We start from the raw sequence: 18257 nt of genomic DNA, 5'->3' as shown, positions 1-18257 counted from the left end.
ATGGGCGTTTGCAGCGGGAAAGTGAATCAGGAGGCACATTCGCGGGCTCTGCATACGCGAGGTGGAAAGGTGATGTCGCTGTTAGGCGCCTGGCCTGTCGTTTTGTCCGTTTCCGCTGCTCCTAGCCTGCCTTTCAGTGTGCTTTCAATGCCCCCGTCCCTGCCGTGCAGTTGAGAACGAGGCCCACTGCGACTTTGTGAAGCTGCGGGAGATGCTGATTCGGGTGAACATGGAGGACCTCCGGGAGCAGACCCACAGCCGGCACTACGAGCTGTACCGCCGCTGCAAGCTGGAGGAGATGGGCTTCCAGGACACCGACCCCGACAGCAAGCCCTTCAGGTACCTCTCTGGCCAGCCCAGCCCACCCAGGGGCTGTGGAAGGCTTGCCCGGGAGAATTCACACGGGAGGCGAGACGCGGGTGCCGAGACCTTAGAGCAGCAGGGCTGTCACCTGCCCGGTCCACTCTGTCGCCCCCGCGGCTGTGGCAGAGCGGGCTTGGCGAGCGCCCGGCCCTGGAGGCGCAGAGGACCGGGGGGGGGGGGGGGGGGGGGGCGGGCAGGGGGCGGGGCGCCCAAGCTCCTTGCTGCGCGCGCACGTACGCACATGCGCACTAGCCGCGGGCAACTCTAGCAGAGGGGACCCCGGAGCCGAGGCTGTTTTCTGCAACGTGGCAGTTTGTGCCTGTCCTCTGACCCACGTCCTTCACCAGACTCCGACTGCCCCGCCGGGTGTCCAGTCCGCTCCTTCCCCTCCTTCCCATTATCAAACCAGGTGGGACCAGGTGGCCGTCATTGCACGCGTATCAGTGAACTTCAGGCCCTTCAGGCGCTGTCCCTAGTGTCTGGCGTTCAGGCGCAAGTTTGGTTTTGACCACCGGGTGTTAATAACCATTGACGTCCGTCTCAAATCAGAACTTGAGGTGCTTTCGGAGAAGAGGACTGTTTTCGAAAGCGGTTTGCTATGCCGACAGGAACCACACGCCAAGTATCATCGTCTGATCTGTATGCATGCGGCGTGACAGAAGTCCCACATTTAAAAAAAAAATTTCTTTTAATCTTTATTTATTTTGAGAGAGAGACAGCATGTGAGCAGGGGAGGGGCAGAGAGGGAGGGAGACAAAAATGTGAAGCAGGCTCCAGGCTGTCAGCACAGAGCCTGGCGCAGGGCTCGAACTCACGAACTGTGAGATCGTGACCTGAGCTGAAGTCGGACGCTCAACCGACTGAGCCACCCAGGCGCCCCAAGCCCCACGTTTTAAATTATGTGGTGCCCTTTATTACAGCTCAGTCCCCTCTCAGGAAATGTCAGGCCGCAATTCGGAAGTCAGGGAGATACTTGCGGGCTAAGAAAGCTTTCAGATGGGCTCCGAGTCCCATCTTTGATTTAAACTCAACGTTAGATATTCCTACCCCACTGCCTCCTTTCCGGAAATTCTCTCTGCCCTGGCTTTCCTAGCACCGACCTGTCTGGTTTGAGTCCTTCTCTCGCTACTCTTTCTTGGCCTCATGGCACGCTCATTTTCTTCAGCTTTCTCCTTTTTTTTTTTTTTTTTAAGTGTATTCATTTATTTGAGAGGGACAGAGACAGCGCAAGCTGGGGAGGGGCAGAGAGAGAAGGAGAGAGGATCCCAAGCAGGCTCTGTGCTGTCAGTGGGACTCGAAGTCCTGGAGATGTGAGATCGTGACCTGAGCTAAAACCAAGAGCAGATGCTTAACCGACTGAGCCACCCAGGCACCCCCCGAATTATTTTAAAGTGCTTCCAAGCTCCAGGAGTTCTGCTTCCCTTACTGTTCCCTAACTTCCCCCAAATCCTCTGTCCCTACCAGCCCTTCACATTCAGATCCCATCATTTCTTTTTCTTTTTTCTCCTATTTCCTCCATACCCCACCCACCTCCTCTCTGGCAACCACCAGTTTGTTCTCTGTATTGAAGAGTCTGGTTTTTTTGTTTGTCTTTTTTTTCTTCGATTGTTTTGTTTCTTAAATCCCACATGTGAATGAAATCTCATGGTATTTGTCTTTCTCCGACAGATTTATTTCACTTAGCGTTAACACCCTCTGGCTCCATCCATATTGTGGCAAATGGCAAGATCTCATTCTTTGTGTGTGTGTGTGTGTGTGGCTTTTTTTGTGTGTGGGAGGCAGAGATCCCATCATTTATTTGGATTGTTGGGAAGTCTGTCCATCATGCAGCGGCCAGAGTGGTCTTTCTCATTTTCAAATTGCCTGAAAAAAAAACCAGTCCTCCTGCTTAAAACCCCGCAGTGGATACATGACCAAGTCTGTAACACAGCGTCCAACACCCACTCTCTCCTGTCAGACAGACTCAGGAATCTCAACGCCCTCTACTTCACAGCTTGCTTGATCCCCTCCCGCCATGTTGAACTACGCCTGGTTCCCCAAGTACGTCATCCTTTCTCCACACGTGCCTTTCCACATGCCGCCCTCTTCGGAGCATGATTCCTCCTCTTCTTCACTAGGCTGACTCCTATCTCTATAAAACTGAGTCCAGGCTGGGGTCAGGGAGACTTGGCCTAGGCATCTCCCAGTAGACCATGAGTTCCTTGATGGTGGGCATAGTGGCTGTCCGCTCTAGATGTTGAGTGACTAGCATAGTGTCACTTAGTTCTGTGTCTAGCACATGATGGAGTCTCACCAAGTGTTTGAAATAGTTCATTAAGGGGCACCTGGTTGACTCAGTCAGTTGACCGTCTAACTCTTGATTTAGGCTCAGGTCATGATTTCATGGTCATAGGATCGAGCCCATGTTGGGCTCAGCACTTATAGCATGGAGCATGCTTGGGATTCTCTCTCCCTCTCTCTCTGACCCTCCCCCCGTCAAAAAAAATAAAATAAAATAAACTTGAAAAAAGAAAGAAATAGCTCATGAACTCTTATAGCTAGTTAATAGCTCATTAACTATTAACTCTGAAACTGCAGTCAGTTTCAGAGCCAGGACCTGGGAGCACAATGCAGAGGAAGGATCCAAATTAAGAGATGAGAGACCCAGCTTCCGGTCCCTGCCCTTCGCCTGACTAGCCGTGTGGTCTTGAGCAAATCACCTCACCTCTCTGGTCCGGTTTCCTCGCCTGTATAACCAGGGCACAGAAGCAGATGTTCTAAGTCCGGTTCCAAATATTGTGTCCATTCACCAGGGCTGCCCTGTCCCCCTCAAGCAGCCCTGTGATCCTGCAGTCACATGCTAGGCAAGCCGCCTGCAGCTCTGCGGTTCTGTTTTTGCACCTGTCCCGGAATTGGGGGAGGCTGGGGGGAACCCGAGGAGGATCGCCGGCGCCAGTTTTCATTGAATGGGAACCGTTCCAGAGGCAGGGGGATTAACCTGACCGTGTCTGCAGCTTACAGGAGACGTATGAGGCCAAAAGGAACGAGTTCCTAGGGGAGCTCCAGAAGAAAGAGGAAGAGATGAGACAGATGTTCGTCCAGAGAGTCAAAGAGAAGGAAGCTGAACTTAAAGAGGCCGAGAAAGAGGTAAATGCAACCCTGAGTGCCCAGGAGGCAGGAAAGAGGGGGCTGAGCTTGGGCACAGCAGGGGCTTCTGCCCCAGGGGCACAGCCAGCTAGAGCCTTGCAGCTTCCAGGCAGGAAGGGGTGCGGTATCTGCAGCCCTGCCTTGGCTGGCACCGAGGGCACTGAGATATTATGTCTTCTTCTCTTCTTCTTAATGTTTTTTTTATTTTTGAGAGAGAAAGAGAGAGGGTGCACCCAAGTGGGGGAGAGGCAGAGAGAGGAGAACAGAGGACCCGAAGCTGGCTGTGCGCTGATAGCAGTGAACCCCACGTGGGGCTCCAACTCAAATGCGAGGTCATAACCTGAGCCGAAGTTGGGACGTTCAACCGATGGAGCCACCCAGGCAGCCCCAGATACGTGTCTTTTTGATCCCTCATTCCCCAAGGCCAGGATGTGTTCTCGTTCTCTGAGCTACGTAATTCTCTAGAGCTGCACACTCCCATATGGTAGCCACTAGCCACGTGGGGCTATTTAAACTTAAATGAATTAAAATTAAGTAAAATTGAAAACTCGGTTCCTCCGCATTTCAAATGCTCAGTCCTCATGTGACTAGTGGCGATCGGATTGGACAGCCCAGGTACAGAATATTTTCATCACCGCAGAAAGTTCTAGTGGGCAACGCTGCTCAAGAATCAAGACGTGACCTACCCCCTCAGAGTCAGGCGCAGACTCATTCTTTTCCCTCTTCCTGGCAGGTCAGAACTCGGTAGGGACAGGTGATCACTTTCTTGGCTGTCCCACCCCATGCTACCTGCTTTGACGGCCACAGGGTAAGGTGTTCCCAGGCGGTCCTAAGTACCTTGCTGAAACCTACATCAGTGACAGCTGGGGCATTTCCCCGGTCACTTGGATATTCGGTCCCGTTTCACATTAGCAGTAAGGGAACATCTGTGCAGCCCTGGCAAGTTTTTAAACTCCGGTTGGTCTATCTGGGGTTTTCATCAGGTAAGTCATGGCTGACAGAGTGAAGTTCGCCCTCCAACCATTGCCTTGTCCCCAAGGTCCACTACTGGTTTGCCCGCTGCTGCCCAAGTCAGTGGCCTCAGCTACAGTTTTAGCCGTCAGTGACTGCTTCATCTCTCTGGGCCTCGAGATCCATACAGAAGGGAAGGACCGGGGCGCCTGGGGGGCTCAGCTGGTTGAGTGTCTGATTCTTTTTTTTTTTTTTTTAACATTTATTTATTTTTGAGACAGAGAGAGAGCATGAACGGGGGAGGGGCAGAGAGAGAGGGAGACACAGAATGGGAAGCAGGCTCCAGGCTCCGAGCCATCAGCCCAGAGCCCGACGCGGGGCTCGAACTCACGGACCGCGAGATCGTGACCTGAGCCGAAGTCGGACGCTCAACCGACTGAGCCACCCAGGCACCCCTGAGTGTCTGATTCTTTTTTTTTTTTTTTTTTAATTTTTTTTCAACGTTTTTTATTTATTTTTGGGACAGAGAGAGACAGAGCATGAACGGGGGAGGGGCAGAGAGAGAGGGAGACACAGAATCGGAAACAGGCTCCAGGCTCTGAGCCATCAGCCCAGAGCCCGACGCGGGGCTCGAACTCACAGACCGCGAGATCGTGACCTGGCTGAAGTCGGACGCTTAACCGACTGCGCCACCCAGGCGCCCCTGAGTGTCTGATTCTTGATCTTGGCTCAGGTCATGATCTCACGGTTTGTGAGACTGAGCCCTACGTTGGGCTCTGCGCTGAGTGGGAGCCTGCTTAAGATTCTCTTTCTCCTTCTCCCTCTGCCCCTGCCCCTGCCCCATTCGTGCTCACTTTCTCTCTCTCTCTAAAAAAAAGTAGGGGGGGGGGCGCCTGGGTGGCTCAGTTAGTTGAGCGACCGACTTGGGCTCAGGTCATGATCTCACGGTTTGTGAGTTCGAGCCCCGCGTCGGGCTCCGTGCTGACAGCTCAGAGCCTGGAGCCTGCTTCTGATTCTTTCTCTCTGCCCCTCCCCCACTCATGCTCTGTCTCTCTCTGTCTCAGAAACAAACAAACATTTTTTAAAATTTAAAAAAAATAAAAGGGAAGCAGTTACTTACTTCCCAAGTCTCTTCCCCCTGTCATCTGCTGTGGCTCTCTAGGGTCATCACCAAAGTCCATGGCATGGATATATTGATTTTAATTCAGTGTCACTTTCCAAAAGAAAAATGTCACCCAGTAGTTTTGGAGGGAGTTGTGAGGAGATCTCAAAGATGAATGAATGAAAGGCCAAGGAACAAAAGCCAGGTTAGAGCAGCTGATGGGCAGGGCTTCCACCACCCTACCCCAAGTGGCTACTGAAAGCTGGTCTACACGGCAAGCCTGGCACCCACCGGCCCTCACTACGTGGCAGTCCCAAATACCTGTAGGACCCGGAGACCTGGCCCCCTCCGTCCTGTGCTTCGAGTGCTACAGAATCCTAAGTTCTCTCCAAAAGCGAGTGAGGTTATGCTTGGTCCATTCTTAGTATTCAGGGTAATCGATCACATTCTAGTTTGCCACCACAACGGCCTGCCAGAATATTCTTCCCATTCTCCTTTGGGTGTCTGATTCTTTTTTTTTTTTTTTTTTTTTTTTACTTAAGTTTGAGAGAGAGCACAAGCCGGGAAGGGGCAGAGAGTGGGGGGGCATAGAAGATCCGAAGTGGGCTCTGCACGGACAGCAGCAAGCTCGATGCAGGGCTCGAACTCCCGAACCGTGAGGTCATGACCTATGCCCAAGTCAGACGCTCGACCGACTGAGCCACCCAGGTGTCCCCTGGGTGTCTGGTTCTATTCAGAGCTAGCTGGGTCTCCCCTTGGTCAAAGCTGAGGTCTCTGCACTCATTCTATTTTATAAAATTCTTTTATCTCCTTCCATGTCTGAGGACAAGTATTTTCTCTGACCAGCTTTGGCATTGCGGAAGTCTTCTCTGCAATCCTTGATGATCCTCCTTGATGAAAGGCACATAAGAAAAGGCAGGGGCCCCTTTCATATCGGGAGATCTCAAAATATCATCCTCTAAAGAATGGTTTCACCTTGGACAAATTCCTTAACTTCTTCAACCTTCTGTTTCCTCATGACGTACAGATGATAACAGAAAGGCTATTGATACTCACAATTAATATGGCCAGTCATAGTTCCCTGCCCATATTCAAGACAGAAACGTGGAGGTAAAGTGGCAGGAGAAGGGAACTCTCCAGAACACGGTGCCCTTTGGTGCCCTCATAGCAGTTCCTGGCAGAGAGTCTCCTAAGGTCCCAGGGCCCTGAAGGACGCCCCCCCCTGCCAGTACCTACCCGCCCCGGGCCGGCTCAGCTGGGAACTCACTGTAAGCAAGGACTGTCCTCAGACTCCCTGTGCCCCCCGCCAGCTGCATGAGAAGTTTGACCGCCTGAAGAAGCTACACCAGGACGAGAAGAAGAAACTGGAGGATAAGAAGAAATCTCTGGACGATGAAGTGAATGCCTTCAAACAGAGAAAGACGGCGGCTGAGCTGCTCCAGTCGCAGGGCTCCCAGGCCGGAGGCTCCCAGACGCTGAAAAGGGACAAAGAGAAGAAAAAGTAAGTGCTAGGCTGCTCTGGGCTTCTGGCTTCTTTCTCCTCCTGCTCCTCCCCCCTCAGTGCAGGGCCTGGAGACAGATGGGCCTGAGGGCTGGTGGCCCGAGGTGAGCCGTGGGCTGACAGATGCACTTGGGGACCCAGAACTGGTCTCAGTGTCCCCTGAGTTTGGGTGACTTGAGAGTAGGGCACGGCTGACGTCCCAGAGGCCCGGCACCTGTGCTCGGCCGCTTAGGAAAGCCCTGCAAAGCTCTAGGTAGGGGGAGAGGGAGGGACAGGAGAGGAGAGGCAACCGGAATGTGGGAGGGGACGAAGAAGAAAGAAGGAAATCAAAAGAGCTCTAGAGTTGTAAGAAAGAGATGGATGAAAGGAAGGGTAGATAGAGGGTCGGGGGGAGAGAGAGCGCCTTGGCGGAGCCTCTGGGCACCCCCTTTCTCCCCAGAGGTTGGCGCCGATCTGGCTCACGGGCCAGCCTGCTCATCCTGTGTCCGAGGTGTTCACCTCCCCATGCCTGTAGCCACCACCCCCCCCCAACCCCATTCTCACTTAGCTGCAGCCAGCAGTTGAATTGCTGCTCCTGACGGCTGCTGCCCAGTCCTGGTCTCCCACCCTGTGCTCTCCATCCCTCTTGGCTGCTTAGCTCTTTCAGGCCTGGGCTGCTGAGAACTTGGTGGGGAGACCTCAGATGCTAGTAGATTGCGTGTGGCCCACCCTCAAGGTGGAGAGTGATTGCACAGGGTGTCTAGGTCTCCTGGGATCTGGTAAGGCAGGCTAGCGTGGATTCCCGCCTACGTGTGGGTCCGTAACCCTGACCCAATGCCAGGCTTTGCTTGCCGAAGTCACCCATTTGTCATCCCGGAGCCAGAGGACAGGGAAGCATTTCCAGAGGGATGTACACAACACCAGGAACTGTCCGGTCGTCCCTTTTGCTCTAGTTTCTGCAGCGGGACTCGGGGAGCCCTTGGAGGCACTGTTGGGCGATGTCCTTACTAAAGGGGCCTGAGGGTCTGAAAGGTGTCCAGGGTCATTGCCTTCTGTTCTTAGCTACTTGTTCCTGACTCAACTGTTGGACATTTGCCGGAAGGAGGAAACCTCTAACTTGCTTCTGTGCCTGGCCAATCGCTTAGGAGTGAAACAGTGGCTTCCGTACAACAGTAAAAGATCTAATATTTGTAGGCACTCAACTTGGCAATCCAATGACTCAAAAGTGTAATTTGAACTTTCACCAATTAGTCCAGAGATGTTTGTTACGGAGTTAAACCACTAGGTGTCAGATCACTGCCTAATGAACTTTTTTTGGTGTTACCTGATGGATAAGCTTTAACTAGCCAGAAAAGAAGTGTCACTGGACACACTGATCTGGCATTGTGTGTTAGTTGCACCAGCAGGAATGGGTTCCTATTTTTAAGATCAGAAAAACCTAAATGTGTCTTCCGGCTCCAACCGGCTGCCTTCATAGCCTGTGGTATTTGTCAACTCAATCCCTGGGGCAGCTTCATGGCCCGCTTGCCGGAACTAGGAGATTCCTTTGTTTGGATCCCACTGACACTAAACTATAAATACTCCCAATTCAGTTATTCAGTGGAAGTTTCTGTCAGACCAGGTTCTCTCCTAGTTGTCTCACATGAACTGATCCCCCTCTCTCACTCCAGGCAGAGGACCCTATATAGGGAGGCGTGTCTCTCCAGTCTCCAGGAATATTTGGAATTGGTGACGGCGCCTTTGTCCAATTCCGAGACGTATGAAAACCTTGCTGGCGTGTGGGACTTCATATTAGCAATCAGGGCAAAATAGACTGTCGTCTCCCATCTTTCCAGACACAGAAATGGCCCAGGCCTGGGCTTCTTTTTTTGTTTTAATAATTTTTTTTAATGTCTACTTACCTTTGAGAGAAAGAGACAGACAGAGTGTGAGCAGGGGAGGGGGCAGAGAGAGAGAGGGAGACACAGAATCTGAAGCGGGCTCCAGGCTCTGTGCCGTCAGCACAGAGCCCCATGCAGGGCTTGAACTCATGACCCATGAGATCATGACCTGAGCCGAAGTTGGACGCTAAACTGACTGAGCCACCCAGGTGCTCCTTGGGCTTCTTCTGTAATGCCATGAACAGTTGGCTAAATTCTGGAAAACCCTTCTTTAGATCTGGGCCACTCTGCTCCCATAGTGCTGCTGGTGGGCGGGGGGGAGGCTTGGAGGGTAGAGGCGGTGGCAGGAGGCACTTCTTAAGAGTTGGTGGTTGGATGTAATAGAGTCACATACTCAGAATTTCCATTGGCTGCCCTGAAAGAGGTTACGAAAGAATATTGGTGTTCCCGGGGTCCCTCCCAGCCCGCCCTTCCTCCCCGCCCCCACTCTTCCTCATTTCCTTTGATCTCTAACCCGTCATTGTTTGTGTCAGCTCATAATATTGGATTTCTCCTCAAGCTCACTCCCTCTTCATCAGCTCTTACTGTTTTACAGTTAACTCTGCTGTTTGCTGCATGCTGCATGAGACCCAGGGTCCTGGTAAGCTTTATTAACTCTTAATAGAACCGGCAGTGGCTTCTAGAACACATGTCCCCACATCCCACTCCCCACCCAACATCTAATCACGCAAGAAGCCGCTCCACTGTCCTAGCTCTTGGGACTTTACAGTATGGGGACATAGTTTGCTGTGGTCTCAGGTGTACGTGTGGAATGTTTGCCTGCGTGGTTCAAAGCGGAGCGTTTTCAGACTCGCTGCTAGAAGAGTTGAGTAGCGCAGGAGGATCCCGTGGGTCCTCAATATTTGAGGTTTCAATTGTGGCCGTTCTTTTTTTCTTACAAGTGCCTTAGTCATTGCTTTCAAAATTAACTAACGTGTAAGTGACGAGGGAAGCTTTTGGGTTTGCGAGGCTGTCCTGCAATGTCACACTTGGCATTGACCCCAGGTTTGGGTATGTTCCAAGTCAATGGAAACTTGCTTCTCTATTTCCCTGTGGTGGCTGTTTCTTATTCAAGGGGTTCAAGTTCTCAAATTCCCTTTGGCTATGTGCACCCCTCCCCCCCCCAAAAAAAAACTCTATAGTAAAAGTGGAAGAAAAGAGATTTCAAATATTATAGAGACTTCCTCACATTTCATTTTATGAATACCAGCTTTCATGTATGCCTTTGACAAGAAGGTAAGCAGGTAACCTTTGGTGACATGGATTCCTGAGGGCTAGGCATTACGTCTACAGACTGAATAAAAGCCGTCCTTGACGTCATGTGGTTTATAGGTTGGTTGTAGCAATGATTAAGCACCTTCTGTCTATTCTTCTAGGCTCAGTGAGCAGGGAGGAAACATAAATATGTTTCATTTAACATAATTAGGCCTAATACTGTTTTTTACACTTTATCATAGAAACTTCAAACAGGAACAAAAGAAGAGAGAAGATAGTATAACGCAGCCCCGTGTGCCCAAACCCTGCCCCCAAACAACTGTCAACATCTGGCCAGTCCCATTTCCTCTATTATCCCAAACATGCTGGAGCACTAGAAAGCAAAACCCGCATCGTTTCATCTGGAAATACTTTGGCATGTAGCTCTAAGAGCCAGTGACGCTTAAAAAAAAAAACAAACATAACCACTATGCTACCATTATCACACCTACAAAATTAACAATTTGTTAACACAAAATTTCTAGTCAGTGTTCAGAATACTCTAGTTGTCTCATAAATGCCTGTTCCGCGTGGTTTGTTTGGATCAGGGAATATAAAATACTGAGAAGACTTCTCCCCACTCACCAATGTAGTTTATGATTTAAATGGCAAGCCCGCTGTGAAGTCGCCAAACCGATGGCCACAGCTACTACTCTGGGGACTTTGGACAGCTGGCAAAACATCCTACTTTCAAGCAAATCTCGAAGAGGAAGTCCAGGCAGGCTTCTGAAACATAAAGCCCCTGAAACAGCCAAAGGGAACAACCCTCAAAGAACAACGAGATGATATATTGCCTGGCTGACAGGCAAGTCTCGGAGCCCCTGTTAGTTGACAGGAATGAAAGGGCCGACTTCCACTTAGGAAGGCCACGAGCTCCTACAGCGTGTGTCCGCTGCTGTAGTTCTGGTGCCCAGCCAAGTGGCTGACGCCCAGAGGAGCTCCGTTCTTTGTTCCCCCATTTTCAGTGAGGACAGCAGGAAAGCTGTATCGCAGTAGCTTAGGTCTCAGTTGATTCGGGTTTCGGTGCACGTGGCTTGTCACAACTCGGGTCAGGTTTCCCTGAGTAGATCGTTGTCGGTAGCCATTATGAAAATGAATTCTGGCGAAACGATCATTAAAGCCGCGCCGTACCAGTGAGAAGCAATTGGCACACGGTGGGAACAGCCAACCCCAACCCCGAGTGTCGGCTTCTCCTGGCAGGCTTCTCCCCAGTAGACCGCGAAAGTGGTTCCAATCCAAATAAGGGAGGGAGGCCTTGGCCCCATGGGATCTGAAAGCCACAAAGGAAGCCAGTCCCGTCCCCAAAGCCCTCGGTCCAGGGGCGGATCACAAAGGCCACCCCTCATTAACTGGAGTGCCAGCAGAGGGAGGCTCTCTGTTTCCTCACTGCTTTCGAAATTGCTTGAGGTGCTGCGGCCTGCTGTCTGCAATTGTAAGAGAAATTCCTCTGTGACCCATACGCAGTCGCAGATACCGTATGTCGGTGGCTGGTGGCCCCTTGACCCGTGTGTGTGGGGGGTGTGCAGCACGTGGACAGTACACACATGCCCAAATATATCCACCTTCCCGTGCAGCCTAGAGCATAGGCCATCGCAGTGTTGTTGAGGCCTCTCTTCCCCTCGGGAGTAGACAGACTAAAATAAGAGGTGAGCATTTTGTATAGTGTTTTAACACTTTCCAGAGCATGTCTCCAGACGATATATTCTTTTCACCTTGCAACAATCATGGGAGGTAGAGAAGGAAGGAATAATTAATCTTCAGTTTGCAAGATGAGCAAATGGAGGAGTGAGCGATTTCGGAGCCTGACCAAGGGTCACACAGTGAGTTAGTGGCAGAACTGGAACAAGAATGCAGAACGCCTAATTTCTGGTATAAATGGCTATTCACATGAGAGGGAGAGAATGTGTGGGTGTGTGGATATGTTCACTCTGAGGAAGTGACTACAAATATACTCACATCTCACATCTGCATATGCCTTTAACTATCCCTCGCAAATATCTAATAGCGTTTATTTAATGAGATAAACGTATTCTTTGCGGGTAATAAAACGGAGGCTAGAAACACAGGCAAGGAGTTGTCAGGAACACGTCAGTGTGATGGAAAGAGTCTTGATCAAAGAGCCAAAGGATTCAGGTTCTGATCCTGTGACTCTTTCTTTGTGACCACGGTAACGTCCGTTGGTATCTCTGTTCCCGTCTCCTCGTAAGTTTCAAAAGGGGATTGATACTACTTGCTCTGCTAATGTCACCGACATGAAAGTTTAAATGACAGCAAGGTGAAAGTGCTGGGCGAACGCAAACCCATAATGGATTTGCCGTAGCTCAGGTTTGTCAGATAACTGTGGTCCGGACCCTATTGCAGAACCCCTCAACCATCCCTGGATACTTCTCGAAAGGTCTTGCCCCGGGGCACCAGTCAGTTGACTGGGGCTGCTCCCAAGTAAGCTCCACCCCCTCTGCTTCCCCTAAGGGACCGCGCAGTCGGTGGCTGAGAGCCTGAGAGCCTGGCGCTCTATCCAGTGGCCCGAGGCCACCTGGAGATTTGCTGACAGGATTCCTGTAGTGTCTGCGTGGGGGGGGGGGGGCATTAGGACCTAGTTAATTCAGAAGAAAGTATTCTGGTGGCTGTTGATAATGATTTTGCCAGCTTAACGCCACTGTCCTGCCATTCAGAGGTGTGTGGGGGTGTGTGAGAGAGAAAGCATGTTCCCAGGAGCCAATGCAGTAAGACCCTATTCTAACATAGCTGTATTCTAATTATCCATTAGTCGTCATGACAATTTTCTTCTAACCTTTTTTTTTTTTTTTTTTTTTGGTACATTAATCCATCCGTTCATTAACCCAACTTCTCTTTTCATTTTCAGTTTGGGCTTCCTGTAGACGCCCTTTTCCTGCGCAACAGAGCTGGGCCTCCCTTTCTCTAACTCCCCCTTAACACGTCCGGGGGAGCACGCCACCTGTGCCCTCCCCTCTCTTCCTGCCAAAGTTTATAGACGCCCGGGAGTCTGAGGATGGTGTCTGGCCTCTGGTCGAGAAGCCAGCGGTCGCCGTGGTTCGGAGATGCCTGGCGCATCCCAGCCCCCCTCCTGGCGCCTCCCCCGCCGGCCTCTCCCCGGCCATCTTTGCCACACTGTGACACGTTCCATGGTCCCATCTGCCCTTCCCCACCACCAGCTTCCCTGCTCGTGACTGCTGCTTGTTCCCCTGAAGTATTTGCGTCCACCGTGGCCGGGTCAGAGCCAGTCAGCACAGCTCTTCCCCTTGGTCCCCAGGCACCGGGCCACGGCCCCTTCTGAGAGGGCTCCAGTAGGAGGTCCTCTGGTGCCTCTTCCCTCTGGCCTCCGAGCCCAGCCCTTTCCAGTTTTGAGTTGCTCCGAGTAAGTGCACTCAAGTGGTGTTAAAAATCCAGAACGTGTTGAGTTATGCCGAGGCCTTTCCAGAAAACTCGACTGCTGAAGAACATAGCATAGATTTCTCCTCTCTATAATGCCGGGTACCCCACAAATGCAGAAGGGAGAATAAACCTGAATGTTCTCACCAGCCTAGTGTCTTCAATGATAGACTTCTGGAATTCTTCTAAGGTGTCTCAGTATCTTTGTAATCTCCCTTAGGGCTCCACACCACCCCAATCAGGCAGAGCCAGTAGCAGGCCCACGTTGGAAACTACCAAACCGAGCGGTCAAAGAAGCAATGTCTTCAGTTTTGCACTGATGGGTCTTCCCGTTTATTTAGCGCATGTCAGGAGTTTTAATCTGTATTTTGCATGGGTCCCCCCCCTCCCCCCGCCCCCATAAGAAGAGGTGAGACAATCGGTTGGGGAGGCAAACACCAGGTGTCGTGCTTTGGAAGGTCCCAAACCTTATCTCCAGTCTAAAACTGTTCCAGCCCCAATTTTTATCACGGGCCCACCTGATAGTGACTTTGGGAACCCGTGTGAGGTAAAGAGCCCTCCAACGTCAGGGCCACGAGGTACAGTGTGGCCTTTGGTGTTTGGCCAGCGAGAGCGAGAGCGAGCGAGCGAGCGAGCTGAAGGTCACCTGGCAATGATGTGTGGCTAACACGCCGTTTCTCTGCCCTTCCTTTGCAGTAATCCATGGCTGTGTACTGAATAGTATCCCCTGCTACAGCTGGACTGGACTCCATTTAGCCTTTTAAAGCCAAGGCTCCTATTTTAACTGACAGCTTTCCTTTGGGGTGCCAGGCAGCATCCCCCACCCCTGCCGTGTACTTCACTTTGAGCCCCATTTCTTCTTTTGAGTTCTGCCTCCGAGTCCACTGGCACTGATCATGACCTTCTTTTGTATATCTTTTTTTTTTTTTTTGAGGTTTTTTTTTTTCCTTATCGCCTTTTTTTTCCTTCTTCAAAAACACACAGTTAAACCAGGCTATGCCAAATTTTCCGGGCTTTTTGCAATGTTGAGAATGGGGAGGGGGTTTCCTCTCTTCCATGGTAGGAAGCGAAAAGTAGAAAAAACAAAAACACACACACACACACACACACACACACACACACACACACACTTTACATTTTCTTGCTGGCAGAACAAGCGCGCAGTTTTGCTGTGTATTGTTTGGTGAGTCACTGATTGGTTAGTGACCAGAGGCGAGTATGAAATATAAGCTAGTTTCTTGAGAAACTAGAAAGGGCCTTTAGAAAGTCTCGTCGTGGAGCATGTTTGGAGACCCCGTGCTTGGAGGTTCAAAACAGTATAAAACACACAAAAACGTGGATACTCAGCCAGTAGCTCAGAGAGATGCTACGTTAAAGCTGTCAAGTCTCCTTGGGAAAGGCATCTTATTTGCAGCTTTGATGTCTCCGTGTCCGGTTTTACGGCTATTTCCCGAGAACCTCAAACTTAACCAGTGGACCCCCATTATTCTGGGTTATTATTTGCATTACAAGTAGGAGGCCCCCTCATTTACATTTGTTTACGGATTAACTACTTGAGGCCTGAGGAGTTCGGAAAACTTCAAAAGTAGTAGCCCACCCAGCCTTTGGGAGGACTTCAGGGACTAGGCAGAAATTTCGCCTCGAGGGAGAAATTTCGGTCCATTAAACAGATAACGACCCGCTTCGCCCGCCCCCCGGTAAGGGCAATTGAGGCCCAGAGAGGTCCAGGGACTTGCCAGATGTCCCAGTTGTGTTTCACAGCAGAAGCCAGGCGACATTCAGTGTGTCCTGACTCCCGATCCGTTTCACGACTGGATTCAACCTGTTCCTATATGTTCCTGGAGACCCAGGTCTTTTGATGTTCGGAGAAAATGAATAGTTAGCATTACAGGGCCTTTGAAGGGTTTTTTCCCCCCCAGAGAAAAATATCTGAGGATGGAGTGGGTAGGGGCGGGCAAAGCAGCGGACCAGGCCAGCTCCTGAACTGAGTGTTTCTGCTGACGGTGCCTGTTGGCTGGTCGGCTTTCCTGGAAGTCTGGAGTGGGGCCCAGGCCTGCGAATGTTTACCAGGTGCCCTAGATGATCCTCGTAATCAAGGAAGTTTGGTAAACAAAAAATCTAACCTGGGAGTGAACATGAGGCCTTTAGAAAGCCGATTAAAAGGGTTAAAATAGTTATTTTATTGGGTAGCTTTTCTCACTGTAGACAGAAAGGGGTTTCTTTTTTCCTTCTGCAGTGAAAAGGCTATTAAATTAGTACAATGGTTATTGTTTTTCTTAAGTACCTAAATACTCCGTTAACTTCAGGTGAAACAAAACCAGTCATTAGGAATGGTCCGAGCTTTCCTGGAAAATCCCCACATGTGATCACGATCACGATCACACAAACACACACGCACACACACACACACACCTTCATTTCTCTTAAGCCGAGAAGTTTGCTTTTCCTACCTGAGGTGCAGATCACTTTTGGTTTTGGTTTTGGTTTTAATCATTTGGCATTCACATGTGGCTGTTTTTAATTAAAACAAGAAGCTTTAAACTGGTGTGTGGTGTTCTTAAAAACCTTCTCGGCAGATTTCCCAGTGTTTGCCGTCTATCAGTGTCCCCATCTCTAACCTGTCTTCTCCAAGTATAATCTCTGCTACCTCGCACTGCCCACTCCCCTTGCCTTGTCTTACTTTGGATGTCCTTTTTCTTCGGCTAATTTCGTGTTTTCTTTCTCTTTTCTCTCTCCCTCTCTAGCTTTTTTTAATCTTGTCTCCAGCAGCTGCACTAAGTCTAAAGGAGAAGACTGCCATTATAGAAGAGTTAGGGTTCCATATTGTCTCAAACCAGAAACCAACCAACCCCCTCTCCCCTCAAACTGCGCGCACACACACACACTGCACACTCCACAAGTGTTCATGTGTCCCTGTGTCCAGGCAAGAAGCTCTCTCCTGACTTACTTGGTATTTTAAATGGAAATATCCTAACCTAACAAGGCAGGAAAAGAACCTTCAGAGCTGGAGAATGGACCAAATGTGACCTCAGAGAGACAACTGCAGACGACTCACCCAAGTGTAAGTGACTGGGGCCGGAGACCTCAGCTGTGGGTGTGGATGTGCTGTTCACAAGTTTTCTGTTTTTCCTCTTTAAATGCCAGTTCTCCGGTTCGATGGGTTGACTGTCTAAGGCCACTATTAAACATCTTTGAATACGGAAGAGAAAGCCACGCGACAGTCCTATCTTCAGCATTCACAGACCTTCTGCAGACCTCCCCTCTCAGCAAGGGGGGAAGTGGATCCGCTAACACTCAGGTGGGGAAGGGAGAGACAGGAGGCGGGTTTAAACTTAGAGCAAAATGACTTCATTCAACCCTCCAAGGCCAGTTGGGGTTTTGAGAGAGGGTTCCGTCCAACCCGGGTTCTGCAAGGAGAGCTTTGATGTTGAGAAATCTGCCTTGAATTCATTGGTTTAACTTGCATCAAAATACCATGTATGTGAGTGTGCTTATTCCCCGTATAGCCCATCGCCATTCCGCTGTCCAGGTTCTCCTGAGAGAGCCTCTTTGCATGTTTTCCAGAATCTGTGTTTGTTTTTCCTTTCTTCTCCTTCGTTCCCTTTTTTTTTTTTTTTTTTTTTCTCAAGAGTGTGACCAGTCACTGCCCCTCTGGGGCTTTCATTCGCCAGGAGAAACCTCCCGAAACCAGCACTGTTTAGCTTGGTACCTTTCTAATGTCCATGTCAATTTTCAATAAAATTCAAAGAAATGCTCGATGGCTGTGTGATCTGATCTTAAATCCTTAAGGGATGCGTTCCACCATGGTTTGCCCTGGGCGGGGTGGGTGGCTGCCTTCCACGTGGATGACTTAAGGGGCTCAGGGAGGCGAGCCCGTGTGCAATCTTAGGAGGTGGGCCCTGCTGTGTCCCTCCTCCCCATTTAGGCCTGAAATTCCCACGGGGCGGGGTGGGGGTGGGGCAGGAAGTCCTCTACTTTTCCTTCATTAACGTGGATTTAACTGCTGCGTTGAGCTGATTATCCTCCAGGATAAAAGGTGTCTTGGAAATGAAGTGCCAGATCCTCCCAAGATTCTGGGATGAGTTTTGATTCCTGAAGCAAATTCAGAACTCTGCGCCGCATGTTTTCTTTCATGTAACCCTGTGATGTGAGCATCCCGAAAATTCATGAACATGACTGTTCTTTATGACTGGAAAAGCATTCTATAGATAGCAAGTAGGACTTTATGTCCTGGGTCTACCAGGGAGGGAAGCCTTCTGTTGTCCCCAGCATTAAAGCAGACAAGAGGGGAGGACGGTCAGTTTTCGACAATTCCGGTTGCAGTCGAGGTAGGGTTTTCTTTTCCTCGGCTTCATTTTCCTATTGGTCAGATGCGGGAGACCCTAGCGTGGTCCCTATCCTCTCTGTACCGGAGGAAACGACACTGGCCTGCGTCTGCGCAGCTCGCACACTAGGGGGCAGTCGAGAGAGAGAGAGAGAGAGAGAGAGAGAGAGAGAGAGAGAGAAAAACACTCGCTTATGACGTCACTGAGCAGGGGCGGGCACTTAGGTGTGGAAAAATACAGGCTCTGGAGCCAAGCACCCTTGCTATCCGTGTGTGCTCCGGGGCAAGTTGGGTTAAAAACTTCTCTGTAAAAGGAGAATATAAGTAATTCCCTTGCAGGGTGATTGT

General features: G+C 50.5%; 1 protein-coding gene across 8 annotated transcripts in view; it reads left to right on the top strand.

Annotated features, from left to right (window-relative positions):
* Positions 1–17341, top strand: part of SEPTIN6 (septin 6) — a 67338-nt gene extending 49997 nt beyond the window's left edge. For 2 of the 8 annotated variants that reach the window (XM_047081879.1, XM_047081876.1), the window contains exons 7-11: positions 171–339; positions 3357–3489; positions 6853–7043; positions 9481–9542; positions 13059–13734. In XM_047081879.1, the coding sequence (XP_046937835.1) occupies positions 171–339; positions 3357–3489; positions 6853–7043; positions 9481–9542; positions 13059–13129 (626 nt within the window). In that variant the 3' untranslated portion in view covers positions 13130–13734. The other 6 variants (XR_006962540.1, XM_047081878.1, XM_047081883.1 and 3 more) reach the window with 6 other exon arrangements.
* Positions 17342–18257: the final 916 nt, after the last annotated feature.

This window comes from Lynx rufus, unplaced genomic scaffold (assembly GCF_022079265.1).
Source record: "Lynx rufus isolate CCGP_SWC_20201006 ecotype Redwood Valley unplaced genomic scaffold, mLynRuf1.p SCAF_19, whole genome shotgun sequence".
Lineage (NCBI taxonomy): Eukaryota > Metazoa > Chordata > Mammalia > Carnivora > Felidae > Lynx > Lynx rufus.
Note: the sequence above shows the minus strand (reverse complement) of the source record. Positions and strands in the feature narration are given on the sequence as shown.